Source organism: Callorhinus ursinus, unplaced genomic scaffold, assembly GCF_003265705.2.
Source record: "Callorhinus ursinus isolate GAN/ISIS: 27379988/994484 unplaced genomic scaffold, GSC_fseal_2.0 scaffold14, whole genome shotgun sequence".
NCBI classification, from domain to species: Eukaryota; Metazoa; Chordata; class Mammalia; order Carnivora; family Otariidae; genus Callorhinus; species Callorhinus ursinus.
Window position 1 is genome coordinate 3,061,083 of NW_027397076.1, and position 18,914 is coordinate 3,079,996.

General features: G+C 41.5%; 1 protein-coding gene across 1 annotated transcript; it reads right to left on the minus strand.

Annotated features, from left to right (window-relative positions):
* Nucleotides 1–5,209: 5,209 nt before the first annotated feature.
* On the minus strand, nucleotides 5,210–7,912 carry LOC112831389 (armadillo repeat-containing X-linked protein 2-like). Its single transcript, XM_025881655.2, is given in 2 exon segments — nucleotides 5,210–7,702; nucleotides 7,811–7,912. A coding segment is annotated over 1 exon segment (1,830 nt). The 5' UTR covers nucleotides 7,437–7,702; nucleotides 7,811–7,912; the 3' UTR covers nucleotides 5,210–5,606.
* Between the last annotated feature and the right edge of the window lie 11,002 nt (nucleotides 7,913–18,914).

An 18,914-nucleotide genomic window follows, 5' to 3' on the forward strand; every position in this document is an offset into this window, starting at 1 on the left:
GGACTCTGGTGGGAGGGTTTTGCTGCTAATGTATTTATGGAATGAATGTATTTCATTCAAATCTGTATTCCTCTAGGAAGGATTAAAATAAAAACCTTTTTTTAAAATACAGGCTTCCCCTTGTAATCTCATTTTGTGGAAGAAGAAGAATGAGTCATTTAGGGAAAGCTTAGGTATAGCTTGGTTTTCTACGGTTAGAAGTGGAGAAAGTATTTTCTAAGTAGCATAATTTTGGGATAATATTGTAATGTATTTCTGCATAGCAATGGTTAAATGAACTATGCTTCCTGTGTTTCCCATTCTCATCTCCAGCCCTCTTCCTCCCTAAGGGAGTGCCTTTATTCTGCTGCCTTCTTGGAGAACTTCGGTGGGTGTACAGTTGAGGGTTGGGGTGAGGTGGTGGTGGTTAGAGCTGGCTGCTGATACTGGGTCATGAAGCCTCTATTAGACGGCGCTGGTGGGACTGGGGCAGCTCCAAACAGCCTTTTGCCAAAGGCATCCTGGTGGCAGGCCACCTCTGTTCCCAGGAAACTGGTGGTGCCAAACTACCAGCTCCCTCTCTCTGTCCATCTCACTAGCTCATGCTGGGTTAAATGCCTTCATTTCCCAGCTCCAGTTGAGATGCCATCCATGATTGTTAGCCTGGTAGGAAAACAGGAAGCCTGGTAAACAGTTTGAGAATGTACCTGTTGCTTATTTACAACTGTCTCTTCCATGTTTGACTTCTTAGACTTAAATGGCACATTTTAAGTCATTCCCAGGAAATGAATCAGCTGGTAACTGCCCTTTTGCCAAGAGTTTACTCAGCCATCTGTACCTATTGCAGGTGGCCTCCTCTGCTGCTGCTGTGGGATCAATCTGTTGGGTAAAGAGTCACACTGAGAGGCAGGACATGAGTTGTGGGCTCCGGAGCCCTGCTGAATGTCTGCAATCTGGGCTTCATTGCATGATGGTTTGTATCCTTAGCCAAGTTTTGTGTACTCTTTATACGTCTGTTAACTATAAAAAGAGAATAAAAGAGTTCCCATTTATAATACTGTTTGATGTTAGTTAATACATGTAAAGGGCTACCACAGTGCCCCACATACAGTAAACAGTATTAGCTAATTGTCTTCAGTTTTAAATTACCCCAGCAGAGATTTCTAGCCTTAAGAAGTCTATAGGTGACCCAAGAAGCCCCAGGTTTTACTAACAGAAGTAAAAGACTCATTTGAGTTCTCAAGGCCAAGCCTAGAAGCTAGTTTGCAGTTTGCTTGTAGTTTAGTATATGATGCTTGGTGTTTCCTTCCTTAAAAGGTGAGTTGTTCATAACCTTGTGTGTGCTGAGCTGAGGTCCTCAGCACAGCAAAGGGCAAAGAGGTAATAGGAATTAGAGTCTCCTTCAGCCTTTTCAGCATGTTGGCCTATATACACACTTCTAGTAAACACTCCTTCAACTGTGTCTTGAGGAACATAAGCAAGCCAGAAGCTGTCAGCGTGTCATCAGGTATGTGAACTTGCAGCATCTGATCACCAGAGCTGCATCATAGGGTCAAACACTCCAAAATGACCTATCTTAAGGTATACAAGTGATTATTGTCTGTTAGGGGTTGAATTGTGGTCCCCCCCCAAATTCATATGTGGAAGTTCTAACCCCCTAGTACCTCAGAATGTGAGCATATTTGGAGATGACGTCTTCAAAGAAGTGATTGTGTTAAAAATGAGTTCCTTCATCCGTATGACTGCCTAATAAGAGGAAATTTGGACGGGAAGATCGCTCATCTGTAAGACAAGGAAAGAAGCCTCAGAGGAAACAACTCTGCTGATACCTTGATCTCAGACCTCTGGTCTCCAGAACTGTGGGAAAACTAATTTCTGTTGGTTAAGTCACCCAATCTGTGGTACTTTGTTGTGACAGTCCTGGCAAGCTCAACACTGTCCAACTGAAGGTGGCATCTTTATGATGATTGCTTAATGAGGAGCGGCTTCCAGAATAGTGATTATAATTGTAACCTTAGCTTTACAAGTTCTCGTGAGCAACGAAAATGGCAGGAACCATTCATAGGGGTATGTATTGTCACTGGCAGATTTCTGTGCTTCTAAAAAGGATAGAATCATTTCTCAACTAGGTTTTTGTTCCTTCATTTTTTTTGCATATGCACACTTGAGAGACATGAAGTGCCCCCAGGCCTGTGTAGTCCTCAGATAAGGACAAAACTTTCTTCTCAAAAACCCTCTAAGTGCCGGCCCAGTTTAAGGCATTAAAGGGGAACAAAAAAAAAGTGGCCGGGACTCTGCCCCTGCCCTCTGGAAACAAAATCTTGCAGAGACCTGGTTGTGCAGCTGGATCACTTAAGGAGCTAAGAAGCGTCAGGTGTCCACATCAGCCCCAGGCCTACTGACAAGTCTCCTGGGCTCCCCAGGCCCAGGTTACCCTGAAGCAGTCCACTGAAGTGTTGGGAGACCATGTAAGATAGAGGTGCAGACGTCTATATTTAATGCAAGCCAGACCATGGTGAGTGTTACAGGTATAAAATATTAAAATCCAGGAGCAAGAGTGGAAAAGTCCTAAGAGAAGACTAGTAAAGAAAAGTGGGGAAGACTAGTCTGGATCTACGTTGTAATAAAGTAAAGATGGGGTAATGCGTTCCAGATAGAGGCCTAAAAATTTTAGAATATTTGGTTTACCAAATCAGTAGCTGCTTTTTGGTTATTTTTAATTACAATAATACTGTTTACTTGTGGCAGGCATTGTTCTTCTAAATGCTTTATAAATAACATTTAAGCTGCACAGTTGACCTGTGACCTGTGATTATCCCTACTTTACATAAGAAGAGGCTGAGGTACAGAGCTTTAAGTAAGTGGCACACAGTTACCTGGCTAGTTGAGCCATCTGTGCCTCACCAGCCAAGCTTTACTGATTCTTCAATAGTGGCCCAGTTAAATTTGGGATCTCATCATGGCATATATTCATTACATGTCTTTAAAGGAAATCACAAGATCTAGGCTATTCCATTAGACAAGACATATTTATAGACATGAATTAAGGAGCTCATGACGAGTATGCCTTGGTTTTTGTGTTCTCTGCTCTGTGGCAGCACGTCCCCTGCCCTTCTGTACCACTGCATCCTTGCTGAGGCACAGGCTGGAGATGGGCTTTGTTTGGGGACAAACATCAAGGTCAGTTTACAGCCACAGTAAGAGAATCACTTAAGGAAAAAGGTAGTGATACTGGGAAAGTTGGTCAATAGACAACTTCAGCCCTTCTTAGCTAACGTGGTCTAGGGCATTTTTAACACATTTACTTGCACATACAGCCTGGAATAATAGTAGTATATTTTAGCTTAATGTTTATTTAGTCCTTCTGGAGCATTATGAAAGTAGGTTTTATCTCATTTTATAGGTGGTGAAAACAAAGTTGAGAAAAATTAAGATTTTCTACGTATCAGTGATTTGCTGCCTGGTAGCACTTCTTAAAATGTATGTATTTCAGGGTGCTTGGTTGTGGCTCAGTCAGTTAAGTGTCCAACTCTTGATCTTGGCTCAGGTCATGATCTCAGGGTGGTGACTTCAAGCCCCATGTTGGGTTCTCTTTCATGTTAATCTGATGATGTGACACCTCATTTCAGGGTGCATTAAACTGCTGCCTGTAATAGTTGCATGTTTGCTCTGGGGTGGTGAAATGCATTTTTATAAACGGAGAACAACTTTGTGGGCCATTGTGCTTCATTGGTTTAGAGAACTGGCACTCAGCTATGAAAGATGAATTATTCAAAAGCATGGGAGATGACATAATACTCTATTATGGAATTTTTCAAGATGCCTGACCCAGATATGCTGCAGCAAAAAGTGAGCCAAGCTATTTTGCATCTGAAATTCCAAAAATGCAAATAGTGTTTCAGTATGTGCTCTCTTTGGGAAGGGAACATGTTAGACTTTAAGGGTGGTAAGGAGAGAGGCACATAAAATGGCCTGTGACCCAGAGATCCAATTTCAAGCTTCTAAAAAGGAAAAAAAGAAAGAAAAAGGTATGTATAGCACCCTAGTCCTTTCTTACAGGTGTGTGGTTAGGACAAAGGACTACATCAGTGTTTTTAACAGTGTAGGTGGAAGAAATCTAAATGTCCTCCAGAAGGGCAATGTCGAATACATTGTGGCACATCCATACAAAGCAATACAGTGCTATCAATAAGAATGAGGTAATCCATATGTTAACATGGAACTATCTCCAAAACATATGAAGTGAAAAAACATGTTGTCTGACCTATTATCTGTATCTATACAATATAGTAACCTGAATTGTACAAAGAAAATACTATAGATTGTCAATTCCCTTTTATACTTTCCTGTGTTACAGAGTCTGGAAAGCTAAAACCTGCTTCCCAGACTTCTTTAGAGCTAAGATTCCAAAAAAAAAAAAAAAAAAAAATCAAAGTTCTCTGATCAGATGTACTTGTGTGAGATGCTGATTCAGAATTGAGTTATGTGGGGAGAGCAGCAAGGCCTGAGGCATCTATTATGAAGGCTTGGATCTTACCAAGGGTGATGTGATTTTGGAGCTAATGGCTGTGATGGATGGAGGTTTTCTGATGTGGCAAGTAGCTTCTTGATCATAAGAACAGCAGCTGTGCCTTGCAATTTCACTTCTGCAGTTATGGGATTGGGAATCATTCCTAGAATTCAGCCTACAATCCATTTCAGGCCTTTTCAATGATATTAAGTGTTTATGATACTGCTTAATAAATACCTTTTGCCTAAACTAGATAGAGGAGATTCTGTTGTCTGAAAATAGAAGTGCTGATCAAGTAATTGGTATCAGAAATATTGTAGGAAACATATCCTCAAGGAAATGTGATCTTAGTTTAGTTATATGACCTGGCTGGGTTTCAAGGCAGAAAGGGACACAGAATTGTACTGGAACCTGGGTTAGAGCTTCACCTTTGATCATTTGCAATGAAATGTACCCTTATCAATAAATTCACCTTGATCTAAACTATGTTTGTCTTCCCCTGGCTTAGCATCCTCAGCATTGTTTTTTAGGTTTGTTTTTTTTTTTTTTTACATATATTCCTCAAGAGTTATGAAATCCTTGTCACTCTGTTAAACCTTCTCCAGAGTTTGGCTTTGGAATTATAGAGAATTTGAGGGTTGGGCTTAGTTGGGGGTCAGAGGCAGTAAGAGGTATAGGAGTGGTAAATGAGAATTGGAATTTTTTTTGTTGTTGGTCAAAACATACAACTTTATTGATGATACACAAATGAAGTCTTTGGTGGATAAATTCAAGTCAAAACAAATGACAGAAGTGTAGGCAATTTCGATGGACAGGTTCACTGTCAATTCACATAGAGGAACCAGTAAAAATATTTCCATTCGAGCAGCACGATTAAAGTCACAAATGTGTTTTCAGTACAAGAGGACTATTTATTTGGTATTCATAAAATGGTTCAGCTTAAAGCTGGAGACTGTCACAGATAACATGTTTCTGGATGATACATTATTCAAAACTGGCAGCTGAAAGGATCCCTTTATTACATGAACAAGTGGAAAAGCAGTAACTTTCAATTTTCATTGCTTCCAGACTGAAAAATCAAGAAATTTCTTCAAGTCTTTTGAGAGCACATAGCCAATCAGAATTTGTCCACTAGTTTTATAACTTTCACTTTCACCAAGAGGTCATGGTGATCGGCTAAGGCTCGAATTTTCTTAACGCACACTCCAGATGTAGTGCATAAGTAAAAAAGGGAACCTTTATTGAATTCTCTGTAGTTGAATACTTCTGCTCTGAGATTGTCATAGATGATCTGAAACAGAGTAAGGGCATTAATAAGAATTTCTGATTCCACATAAGAATTATAAAGGGAACTAAAGGATGATGGCACTTGGGTGCTGAGCAGTTTTTTTAACATATCTGGATTTTCAGCAAAATTCGAAAGTATTTTCAAAATCTCAACCTTGATTTTTCCACCTCCCTGAGATAGCAAACGGAAAAAGTTTGCAATGGAGTTGACAAGCAGGTGCTGGTAGTCATTGGTAATAGTCATGTTTGTTAAAAATTTTAGTCCAACTACCTGTACTGCTGAGTTCAAATTGGAGGCCATGATATCATCCATCACTTTATTCATGTATACCTGAAGTCGGCCCTGATTTTCATAGTTCTCACTCAGGTTATTCATGGCCATTAAGGCTTTTTCCTTAATGTGGGGATCAGTTTTGTTGATCATGTTTGCAATAATTGGGAGGCCTCTCAATTTGCGAATTGTGTCTTGGTTGCATGAATAATTGGCATTGTTGCTCAGAGTGAGCAAAGCTACCTGTTGGATGAAAGGATCATCCGATTTCTGAAGCAAAGCAAGGACTTTCCTGAGGTCTCGGACACCGAGAATCTCATCTATTTCATAAGGAAAGGGGCGCTTCTGCATGGGAACAGGTCTCCTCCCTCTCCCTCTCTGCTGGGTTTCAGGCTCAGAGTCTGACTCCGACTCTGTGTCAGTCCATCCGGACTCCCCTTCCTCAGAATCAGGGACCTCTGCCAGGAAAGCCTGTCCCCCATTAGCAGAGGCTGCAGCAGCCGCTGCAGCCCCATCCCCAGGGCGGAAGCCCAGCCCCAATTCATCTACTTCCACCTTGTTTTTCTTGCCCTTGCCCTTGCCCCCAGTCCGAGACCTGGTTCCCTTGGCTCCACCTTTGGGTACAGCTCCAGTCGCTGACCTGGCTTTAGGTATAGCGCCGGTATGAGCCCCGGGGGTCGCTTTCTTGGAGGGTGCTGCTGTTCTGGGGGATCCTGAAGTCCCAGGAGCCTCTGCAGCCCCGGAAGGCACTGCTGCCCCAGAAGGCACTGGCGCGGCAGGAGGGGTTGCGGGTACAGGAGCCTAAGCAGCCTCTGTAGGTGCTGCCGCCTCGGTAGGCACTGGCGCCCTGGGAGGCACCGCGGGCGCCCCGGGAGCCTCTGCTGTGCCAGGGGCTTCCGGCAGCTTGGGGGCCCTTGCCACTGTGGGGGCCGCTGCAGCCACGAAAGCCTCTGCCTCCCCGGGGGGTGGTGCCATTGAGGAAGCCGCTGTGGCCCCGGCGACTGGTTCGGCCCTAGGCCCAACCCCTGCCCCTTCTGCCTCCTGGACCTGATTTCCGGCCCCACTCTGAGCCTCAGCACTGGATGCAGCTGGGGCCACTGCCTCAGCTCCAGCTGCGTCCAGAGCAGAGGCTTCATCCTGGGCCCTGTCCTCTGCCCGAGTGCGGACTGGGGTTGGAGGACCGAATCCCGGCCCCAGGTCAATGGTGAATCCGGCCCTTAGTCCGGCTCTAGCCCTGGCTCCAGTCCCAGCCACAGCCCTGGTCTTGGGCTTGGCCATTCTCTTCTTTGTCTGGTTTCTTCCCCTGGCATATTTGTAGACACAGTACCAGGCACTAGCTCCAATCACTATCCCCGCGGCGACGCAGCCAGCATCTCGAACTCGGTTCATGGTGCAGCTGGAGTAATTCTCTGATCCAGGGCGTGGAGCTGGCTTGCCTAAACGGGATGTGTGCACGTCTGGGCGAGGCACTTCCACTCAGGCTCACAGGTTTTCCCCAGGCTGCAAGCCGAGCAGGACCTGCTGGGAGCAGGAGCAGTTAACTTTTTTCCACCAGGCTTGTACTTGTGCAGGGCCCCAAATTCAGACAGACCTCCAAGGATTCAGGGCTGTTTCCTCTTCCCTCAGTTCAGTGAAAGCTTCATCCTAAGGACAGACTTTCGGTTCGAGGGTCGTGATTTTCCACTCTTTCTCCGTCCTGGGCTCCGCCTCCCACCCCCTACCCCCAAATTCCCTAATAACCGCCATGTCTCCCTCCAGCGTACCAGAACTCCTTTTCCAGGACTGAATAAACGGGGGTGAAGGGCTGTGTGGGTTGGAGGTGTCTGGAAAGCAGTCTGGGAGTTAGCACAGCGGTTTAATACCAGATCCTCTCAGGGTCCCCCCCTCCTGTGAAGCCCAGACAGCGCCAAACCCGCCATCTCCCCTCCAGAGGCTGGCACACCCATTTTCCAGTACCCCCAAAGGACAGGGGGCCGGCCGGGGGCGGGGGGAGAAGGGAAAGCGGAGGGGTGGTCGGGGGAGGTATCAGCAAAGTGAGGGTGAGAGTGAATGGGCCGGGCCGGCTTGTTTCCAAACTGCGTCCCCTCCGGTCACCCTTGCCCAACCACCCCGCTGGCCTTATATGCGCTGCCACGTTTATTTCTCTTCCCTCCTCCTCTCAAAACAGGACGGGATGTAGGGTGCGGGGCCTGCCCGGATCTGGGGGAATTTTCTCCTCCTCCTCCTCGCCTGGGTTAAACGCACGGCAGTGCGCAGCGCAAGAGAGCTGGTACCCAGAGGAGCGAGAATTGGAATTTTATTTTGGTGTAGTCATTAGAGGTTATTCAAGAAAGTCAACCATCCTCATTAGATAGGGGAGGAGGAGCTGCTTCTGTTGACAAGGGAAACCTTTGGGTGCTTGGAGTTATTGGAATTTTCTCAAGTATCACCATTCCATCTTTCAGGTTTGTACTCCCCCCCCAATATAATAATTCTCATTTAAGAAATCTGTTGAAACTGTGAGTTCAACCTGTGTTGTAAATCAGTAACCCATAGGATCAGATTCTGCTTCTGGTTTATCACTGTTATCAGCCTTACGGCTAAAAGAGGGAAGATGGGATTCAGGACAGTCATGGAGAATCCCTGGTTCTCCGACCTAGCTTATATGTCTATTAGGCAGTTGGATAGGAATAGTGCCTCACTGTTAAGGTTTTCCATTTTTTCTTGTATCAGTTCTGGTAAGTTGCGCTTTTCCAGGAATTTGTCCATTTTGTAAACATATTCAAATTTAGTCGCTTAAAGTTGTTCTATATTTTATCAATGTCTATAGCATCTGTAATGTCCCCTTTTTGGCTCCTGATGTTGATAAGCTGTGTGTTTTTTTACGATTAGTACTGCTCATAGGTTATCAGCTTTCTTAGCATCCTAAAGAATCAATTTTTTGCTTTGATCAGATCATTTTCTGTATTGTATGTTTGTTTCCTATGACATTAAATTCTACCTTCTTAATTCCTTCTGTGTACCTTTTTGGGTTTAAATTGCTGTTCTTTTTCTTACAGTGGCTACTTAAATAACTGAACTTTTTTTTCTTTTCTGATAGACATTTAAGACTATAAATCATCTTTTCGATACAACTATAGTTACATCCTATGAGATTTTATAAGCCTTTTGTTCATTATCATTCAGTTAAAAATATTTTCTAATTTCTGCTGTGCTTTCTCCTTTGACCCTTGAATTATTTATAAATGAATTCCTTAATTTCCAAGTTTTCAGGAGTTTTCTAATTTTGAATTGATTTCTAGCTTAATTCCATGATGAGCAAAGAACATACTCTGAAAAATTTCAGTTCTATAAAAAAATAAAATTTGTTGATATTTGCTTCATGGCCCTGTTATCAGGTCAATTTTGGAAAATGTTCCATGTATATTTGAAAAGAATGTATATTCTGTTATTTTGGGATACATTGTTCTATGAATAACAATTAAGTCAACTTGATAATCAAGTCAAACTTGATAATAAACTTGATAGTTAAGTCAACTTGATAATTACAAGTCAACTTGATAATCAGCTTACTGAATTTTTTGTCTCCTTATATAAGTTATCAAGAAAGGTATATTAAATTCTCCCACTCCAGGGGCGCCTGGGTGGCTCAGTCGTTAAGCTCCTGCCTTCGGCTCGGGTCATGATCCCAGGGTCCTGGGATTGAATATCCCACTCCCACCTGCTTGTGTTCCCTCTCTAGCTGTCTCTCTCTGTGTCAAATAAATAAATAAAATCTTTAAAAAATAAAAAAAATAAATTCTCCCACTCTGTACATTTGTCTGTTTCTGCTTTTAGTTCTGTCATTTTTGTTTTATTTTAAAGCTGTGTTTCTGAATATTTAAAAATTTAGAAATGTATCTTGTGGGATCAATCCTTTTATTGTTATAAGAAGGATGGTATCTTTGGGGCACCTGGGTGGCTCAATCAGTTAAGTGTCTGCCTTTGGCTCAGGTCATGATCTCGGGGTCCTGGGATCAAGCCTTGCATCAGGCTCCCTGCTTAGTGAGGAGTCTGCTTTTCCCTCTCCCTCTGACCCTTCCCCCTGCTTGTGCTCGCTCTCTCTCTCAAATAACTAAATAAAATCCTTAAAAAAAAAAAAAGGCGGCTCCTGTCTTTATGATGTGTTTTTCCTTTTTTTTTTTTTTTTAAAGATTTTATTTATTTATTTGACAGCGAGATAGGGAACACAAGTAGGGAGCATGGGAGAGGAGGAAGCAGGCTTCCCACTGAGCAGGGAGCCTTATGTGGGGCTTGATCCCAGGACCCTGGGATCATGACCTGAGCCAAAGGCAGATGCTTAACCAACTGAGCTACCCAGGTGCCCCGTGTGTCTTTCCTTTAAATAAAGTCTATTTTGATAATAAAATAGCTGCACCACATTAATTTTGGTACTTACATAGTATATGTTCTTTTACTTTTTTATTTTTATTTTTTTAGAGATTTTATTTATTTATTTGACAGAGAGTGACACAGCGAGAGAGGGAACACAAGGAAGGAGAGTGGGAGAGGGAGAAACAGGCTTCCCACTGAGCAGGGAGCCCGATGCAGGGCTCGATCCCAGGACCCTGGGACCACGACCTGAGCCGAAGGCAGACGCTTAATGACTGAGCCACCCGGGCGCCCCTCTTTTACTTTTTTAATTAAGTTTCTAATTTTAATTCTAGTATAATGTACAGTATTATATCAGTTTCAAGTGTACAATATAGTGATTCAACAATTCTCTACAACACCCAGTGCTCATCACAAGTGCATTTCTTAATCCCCATCACCTGTTTCACCCAACCCCCCACCCATCTCCCCTCTGATAACCATCAGTTTGTTCTCTATAGTTAAGAGTCTGTTTTTTTGGTTTATCTCTTTTTTACTTTGTTCTTTTGTTTCTTAAATTCTACATATGAGTGAAATCATATGGTATTTGTCTTTCTCTGACTTATTTTGCTTAACACTGTACTCTCTAGCACCATCCATGTTGTTGCAGATGGCAAGATTTTATTACTTTTTTATGGCTGAATGATATTCCATTGTGTGTGTGTGTATATATATATATCACATCTTCTTTATCCATTCATCTGTTGATGGACACTTGGGCTGCTTCCATTATTTCACTATTGTAAATAGTGCAGTAAACATAGGGGTTCATGTAACCCCTTGAATTAGTATTTTTGTATTTTTTGGGTAAATACCCAGTACTGTGATTACTGGACTATAGGGAGTTATATTTTGGAAGTTTTCCTTTTTCTTCTATTCTTTGGGATAGTTTGAGGAGAGCAGGTATTAACTCTTCTTTAAATATTTGGTAAATTCACCTGTGAAGCCCTCTGGTCCTAGACTTTTGTTTCTTGGTAGTTTTTCGGTTACTGATTCAGTTTCATTGCTGGTAATTGATCTGTTCAAATATTCTGTTTCTTCCTGCTTCAATTTTTGTATATGTTTCTAGAAGTTTATCCATTTCTTCTAGGTTATCCAGTTTGTTGGAATATAATTTTTCATAATATTCCCTTATAATTGTTTGTATTTCTGTAGTGTTAGTTATTTCTCCTCTTTCATTTGTGATTTTGTTTATTTGGGTCCTCTCTCTCTCTCATGAGTCTGGCTAGAGGTTTATCAATTTTATTGAACTTTTCAAAGAACCAGCTCTTGGTTTCATTGGTCTGTTCTATTGTTTTTGTTGTTTTGTTTTGTTTTTTTGTCTTGTTTTTTGTTTTTATTTTTTAGTTTCTATATAATTTATTTCTGCGGTAATCTTCATTATTTCCTTCTTTTTGATGGTTTTGGGTTTTGTTTGTTCTTTTTCTTGCTCCTTAGGTGTAAGGTTAGTTGTTTATTTGTGATTTTTCTTACTTCTTGAGGTAGAACTGTATTGTTATAAACTTCCCACCTGGAACCACTTTTGCTGCATCCCAAAGATTTTGGACCATTGTGTTTTCATTTTCATTTGTTTCCATGTAATTTTGTATTTCTTCGTTGATTTCTTGGTTGACCCATTTGTTGTTTAGTAGCATGTTATTTAACCTCCATGTATTTGTGCTCTTTCCAGATTTTTTCTTGTAGTTGATTTCTAGTTTCATAGCATTGTGGTAGAAAAGATGCATGGTATGACTTTGATCTTTTTAATTTATTGGAATTTATTTTATGGCTAATATGTGACCTGTTCTGGAGAATGTTCCATGTGCATTCAAAAAGAATGTGTATTTTGTTGTGTTAGAGTGGAATGTTCTGAATATATCTGTTAAATTCATCTGATCCATTGTGTCATTCAAAGCTACCATTTCTTTGTTGATTTTCTGTTTGGATGAATTGTCCACCGATGTGTTAAATCCCCTAATATTATAGTATTACTATTGATTAGTTCCTTTCTGTTTGTTATTAACTTTAAATATTTGGGTGCTCCCATGTTGGGTGTGTAAATATTTACAATTGTTATATCTTCTTGTTGGATTGTCCCTTTTATTATTATATACTGCCCTTCTTTTGTTTCTTGTTACAGTCTTTGTTTTAAAATCTATTTTGGCTGATATAATAAGAATTGCTAACCTGGCTTTCTTTTGACATCTATTTGCATAATAAATGTTTCTTCATCTCCTCACTTTATTATTTTTTTTAAAGATTTTATTTATTTATTTGACTGAGAGAAACACAGCGAGAGAGGGAACACAAGCAGGGGGGAGTGGGAGAGGGAGAAGCAGGCTTCCCGCTGAGCAAGGAGCCCGATGCGGGGCTCAATCCCAGGACCCTCGTATCACGACCTGAGCCGAAGGCAGACACTTAACGACTGAGCCATCCAGGTACCCCTTCATCTCCTCACTTTAAATCTGCAGGTGTCTTTAGGTCTGAGATGAGTCTTCTGTAGGCAACATCTAGTTGGGTCTTGTGTTTTTATCCATTCTGTAACCCTATGTCCTTTGGAGTGTTTAGTACATTTACATTCAAAGTAATTATTTAACTATTTTATTTAATTTTTTTTTAAAGTAAGCTCTATGCCCAAGTGAGGCTTGAACTCATGACCCCAAGATTAAGAATTGCATGTTCTACCAGCTGAGCCAACCAGGTCCCCCTCAAAGTAATTATTGATAGATATGTATTTATTGCAATTTTGTTGTTTTTGGTGGTTTTGTACTTTTTTTTTTTTGATCCTTCTCTTGCTCCTCTTGCTCTCTTTCATGATTTGTTGGCTTTCTTTAGTGATATATTTGGATTTCTTTCTCTTTATTCTTTGCATATCTATTACTGCTTTTTGATTTGTGGTTACCATTAGGTTTGTATATAACAACTTCTGCATATAGTAGTCTATATGAAGTTGATGGTTGTTTGAACCCATTCTTTTTATTTATATATATATATTTTAAAGATTGTATTTATTTATTTGACAGAGAGAAACACAGCCAGAGAGGGAACAGAAGCAGGGGGAGTGGGAGAGGGAGAAGCAGGCTCCCCGTGGAGCAAGGAGCCCGATATGGGACTCGCTCTCAGGACCCCGGGATCATGACCTGAGCCGAAGGCAGACGCTTAATGACTGAGCCACCCAGGTGCCCTTTATTTATATTTTTTAAGTAGGCTCAACACCCAGCGTGGAGCCCAACACAGGTTTGAACTCACAACCCTGAGATCAAGACCTGGGCTGAAGAGTCAGATGCTTAACTGTCTGAGTCACCCAGGTGCCCCTGTTTACCCATTCTTTATTCTTCTCCCCCACCTTCCATATCTTTTAGGTAGATACTGTCATATTTTATATCCTTTTATTTTATGAATCTCTTGCTGATTTTTATAGAAATACTTATTTTTACTGATTTTGTGGTTTTTTTACTTTTCATACTCTCACTTGTGGTCTTTCCATTCAAAGAGTCCCCTTTAATATTTCTCATACAGCTGGTGGTCATGAACGTGTTTAGTTTTTGTTTGAGAAACTGTCTGTCCTTCTGTTGTGAATGATAGTCTTGCTGGATAGAGTATTCTTGGCTGCAGATTTTTCCCTTTCAGCACTTTGAATATATCATGCCATTCCCTTCTGGCCTGTAAAGTTTTTGCTGAAAAATCCACTGATAGCCTTATGTGGTTTCCCTTGTATGTAACTGTCTTCTGCTGCTTTAAAAATTTTTGTTTTTCACTGCTTTTTGCCATTTTAATTAGTATGTGTCTTGTTATGGACCTCCTTGGGTTAATTTTTTGGTATAATCTCTGTGCCTCATGGATCTGAATATCTGTTTCCTTCCCCAGGTTAAGAAAGTTTTCAGCTATTATTTCTTTCTTTTTTTTTTTTTTTTTAAAGATTTTATTTATTTGAGAGAGAGAGAATGAGAGATAGCACGAGAGGGAAGAGGGTCAGAGGGAGAAGCAGACTCCCTGCCGAGCAGGGAGCCCGATGTGGGACTCGATCCCGGGACTCCAGGATCATGACCTGAGCCGAAGGCAGTCGCTTAACCAACTGAGCCACCCAGGCGCCCTCAGCTATTATTTCTTCACATAAATTTTCTGCCCCCTTTTCTCTCTCTTTTTCTTCTGGAATCCCTATAATGTGGATATTATTATACTTTATGTAGTCACCAAGTACCCTAAAACTATTCTCAATTTGCATAATTTTTTCTCTCTTTCATTTGCTCAACTTGGTTACATTCCATTACTCTGTCTTCCAGGTCATTAATTAATTCCTCTGCTTCCTCTAGCTTGCTATTTATTTGATCAAGTATATATTTTATTTTATTTTATTTTTTTAAAGATTTTATTTATTTGACAGAGAGAGACACATTGAGAGAGGGAACACAAACAGGGGGAGTGGGAAAGGGAGAAGCAGGCTCCCCGCTGAGCAGGGAGCCCGATGAGGGGCTCAATCCCAAGAACCTGGGATCATGACCTGAGCCGAAGGCAGATGCTTAACAACTGAGCCACCCAGGTGCCCCTCGATCAAGTATGTATTTTTAAGATTTTATTTATTTATTTGAGAGACAGCAAGAGAGAGAGAGTGTGTGTGTGTGTGTGTGTGTGTGTGTGTGTGTGTGTGAGAGAGAGAGAGAGAGAGAGAGCATGAGCAGGGAGGAGGGCAGAAGGAGAGGGAGAATCAGACTCCCTGCTGGGCAGGGAGCCCGATGTGAGGCTTGATCCCAGGACCCCAGAATCATGACCTGAACCAAAGGCAGAACTTAACTGACTAAGCCACCCAGGGCCCCCCATCAAGTGTATTTTTAATTTCATTTGTTATCTTCTTCATCTCTGATTGGTTCTTTTTTTTTTTTTCTTATCTTTTTGTTAAGGGTTTCACTGGTGTCCTCCACTCTTTTCTCAAGTCCAATGAGTATCTTTATGATTACTTTAAACTCTCTGTCAGGCATATTACTTATATCTGTTTTGCTTAGGCCTCTTGCTGTGGTTTGGTCCTTTTTTTTTTTTTTCATTTGGGACACATTCCTTTGTCTCATTTTGTCTGACTCTCTGCTTCTGTGTGTTAGGAAAGTCAGCTACATCTTTTGCTTTTGAAGGTAATGGGCTTATGAAGAGGTCCTGTAGTGCCCTGCCATGCAGTGTCTTCTGTTCCCCAGGGCCTGGCACTCCTTAGAGTGGCCCTTATGTGTGTTGTATATGCCCTGCTGTTGAGTCTTGGCTTCTTCTTCTTCTTTCAGTCCAGTTGTCTACAGTGGCTTTCTTTGCCTGTTGTGGGCAGTGTTTGGTCCCTCAGTGGATGGGGTATGATGTTTAACAAGGTGTGTTGTTCTGCTTGTGAAGTGTGACCTGTGCCCTGCTGCTGCCAGAACCAAAGTCTGCAAAAGGTTTGGGTCAGGAGATGAGATGGTGGTGGGCTCTGTGCCTGTGCTCTGGGGGAGGTGTCCCACAGCACTGGGACTGAGGCAGGCATGACTAGGAGGGGCAGATGTGCCAGAGCACAGGGGGGCGGGGCTTGGGGTAAACAAGTTAGGTAGTGTCAGAGCTGGCTTCTGCAGGTGGCCATGTGTTTATGCTGGGGGGTGGGAGAGGAAAGTGGCACATGCTAGCTCCTTTGTTCCTGGGGTCGAGGCCTTCCTGTAATCCGTCTCCCCAGGATGTACTCTGAGATGAGTAAATAACTCTCTCTCCCATCTGCCCCCAGCATTTTTGTAATTGCTGCCTCTACACTGTGTCTCTGCCGGGTGTTTAAGGGTGGGGACTCAGACTCCTAACATCCTCTGAGCCCCCCAATTTTAAAATTCCAGGCTTTAAGTCCCACTGATTGTAAAAACTCACAGGATACAGCCACTCTTGCTTTCAGAGCCAAATGTTATGGGGATTTGTCTTCCCTGTGTGAGCTTCCCAGTGAGAGAGTCTGTTTCCTGCCCTTCTCCACAACGCTGGGTTGCTCTTAAGCGTGGATGGCCATGGGCCATTTTGTTCCCAAACCACATCTTCACCCTTCCTACCTTCTTCAATGTGGCCTCTTCTCTACCTTCAGTTGTAGAGTTTGTTCTGCTAGTCTTTGGGTTGTTTTTGGGTTATTTATGCTGATGTGGGTGTTATCTAGTTGTATCATGAGATGAGGCAAGTTTAGGGTCCTCCTACTCTGCCAGCCTCCCTGACTCTTTTACTTTCAGTCTTTTAGTATTCTTATGTTTATGTGTGCCTCTTGCAAGCAGCATATAGTTGCTTTATTTGCTTTTTATGGATTTGAATAATCTGACTTTTATTTTTTTTTAATATTTTATTTATTTGAGAGAGAGCGAGAAATAATGGGGTGAAGGGCAGAGGGAGAAGCAGACTCCCCGCTGAGCAGGGAGCCCGATGCAGGACTCGATCCTGGGACTTCAGGATCATGACCTGAGCCAAAGGCAGACACCCAACTGACTGAGCCACCCAGGCGCCCTGAATAACTTGCTTTTAATTACTTAGATCATTTACATATAATATACTTATGAATATATTTGGGTTTAAATCTTCCATCTTACTGTTCATTTTCTATTTATTGCACTCATTCTGTATTCCTTTTTCTCTCCTTACTTCTTTTGGATTAATCAAATATTTATTATTTACATCCCTCCTCCCTTTTGGCTTGTTGTGTTTTTCCACTATTCTTTTAGTAGTTAGCCTACGAATAACAACATGTATTCTTGATTTATTACAGTGCACTATCCATTGCTTCTTTTTCTTTTCCTTTTTCTTTTCTTTTTTTTTTTTTTTTTGAGAGGGAGAGGGAGGAGGGGAGGGGCGGAGGGAGAGAGAGAGAATCCTAGGCAGGCTTCACGCCCAGTGCGGAGCCAACACAGAGCTTGATCTCATGACCCTGAGATCATGACCTGAGCTGAAATCAAGTCAGTAGCTTAACTGAGCCACCCAGGTGCCCCATATCCATTGCTTTTATTCCTTCTAAAATAATGTTGGTATCACAGAATAACTTACTCTATTTGTCTCTTTCCAACCTTTTATATTATTGTCAGGCATTTTAATTTTAGACATTTTAAATCCTATGCAAAATTATTATTGTTGTTTTATATGGTAATATTTACTTAAATCTACCCACATTGACCATTATTCCTTTTCTCATTTCCATGTTTCCATCTGGGATCATTTTCATTCTGCCTAAGTTTAATTTTTTTTTTTTTTTAAGTAGGCTCCACACCCAGAGTAGAGCGCAACATGGGGCTTGAACTCACAACCCTGAGATCAAGACCTGAGCCAAGATCAAGAGTTGGATGCTCAACTGACTGGGCCACCCAGGTGCCTTATGATTCTGCATAAGTTTACTGTAGGTTTAAAGACAATCTTCTTAGTTTTAAGATATTCTATCTTAAAATGTCTTTGTTTCATCTTTTTAAAAAACAGCTTTATTGAAGATGTTTACTTAACCATAAAATTCACCCAATTAAGTTGTATGTTTCAGTGGTTTCTAGTATATTCGAAAATATACAACCATCACCACAATCCTATTTTAAAATATTTCTATCACCCCAAAAAGATCCCTTGTGCCCTTTTGCCGTCACTTCCCATTCTCACTGCTAGTCCCAGGAAATCAGTAGTCCACTATCTCTATAGATTTGCCTTTTCTGAAAATTTAATGTATATGGAATCATATAATATGTGGTCTCTTATGTCTGGCTTTTTCCATTCAGTATGTTTCAAAGGTCCAATCATGCTGCTGTGTATCAGTGCACTCCTTTATCACAATAGAATTCCATTGTGTGAATATGCCATATTTTGTCTATTCATTTACCAGGTGATGGATGTTTGGATTGTTTCTACTTTTTGGCTATTATGAATAACATTGCTGAGCATTTGCATATAAGTCTTTGTGTGGACATGTTTGTATTTCTCTTGTGTATTTACTTAGAAATGGAATTGCAGGTTCATATGGTACATTTATTTTTTAACTTAAGAAACTGCCTATTTTTCAAAGTGGTTGCATCACTTCACATTCCTACTAGTAATGTGTGAGGGTTCTAGCATCTCTAAAAACTCAACAGCACGTGTTTCTGTGTGTCTTTTTTTAAAATTTTATTATGTTAATCACCATATATTACATCATTATGTAGTTTTTGATGTAGTGTTCCATGATTCATTGTTTGCGTATAACACCCAGTGCTCCATTCATTCAATACATGCCCTCTTTAATACCCATCACCAGGCTAACACATCCCTCCACCCCCCCTCCCCTCTAGAACCCTCAGTTTGTTTCTCAGAATCCATAGTCTCTCATGGTTCATCTCCCCCTCCGATTTCCGCCCCCTTCATTTTTCTCTTCCTACTTTTTTTAAAAATATACATGTAATGTATTATTTGTTTCAGAGGTACAGGTCTGTGATTCAACAGTCTTACACAATTCACAGCGCTCACCATAGCACATACCCTCCCAATGTCTATCACCCAGCCACCCCATCCCTCCCAACCCCCACC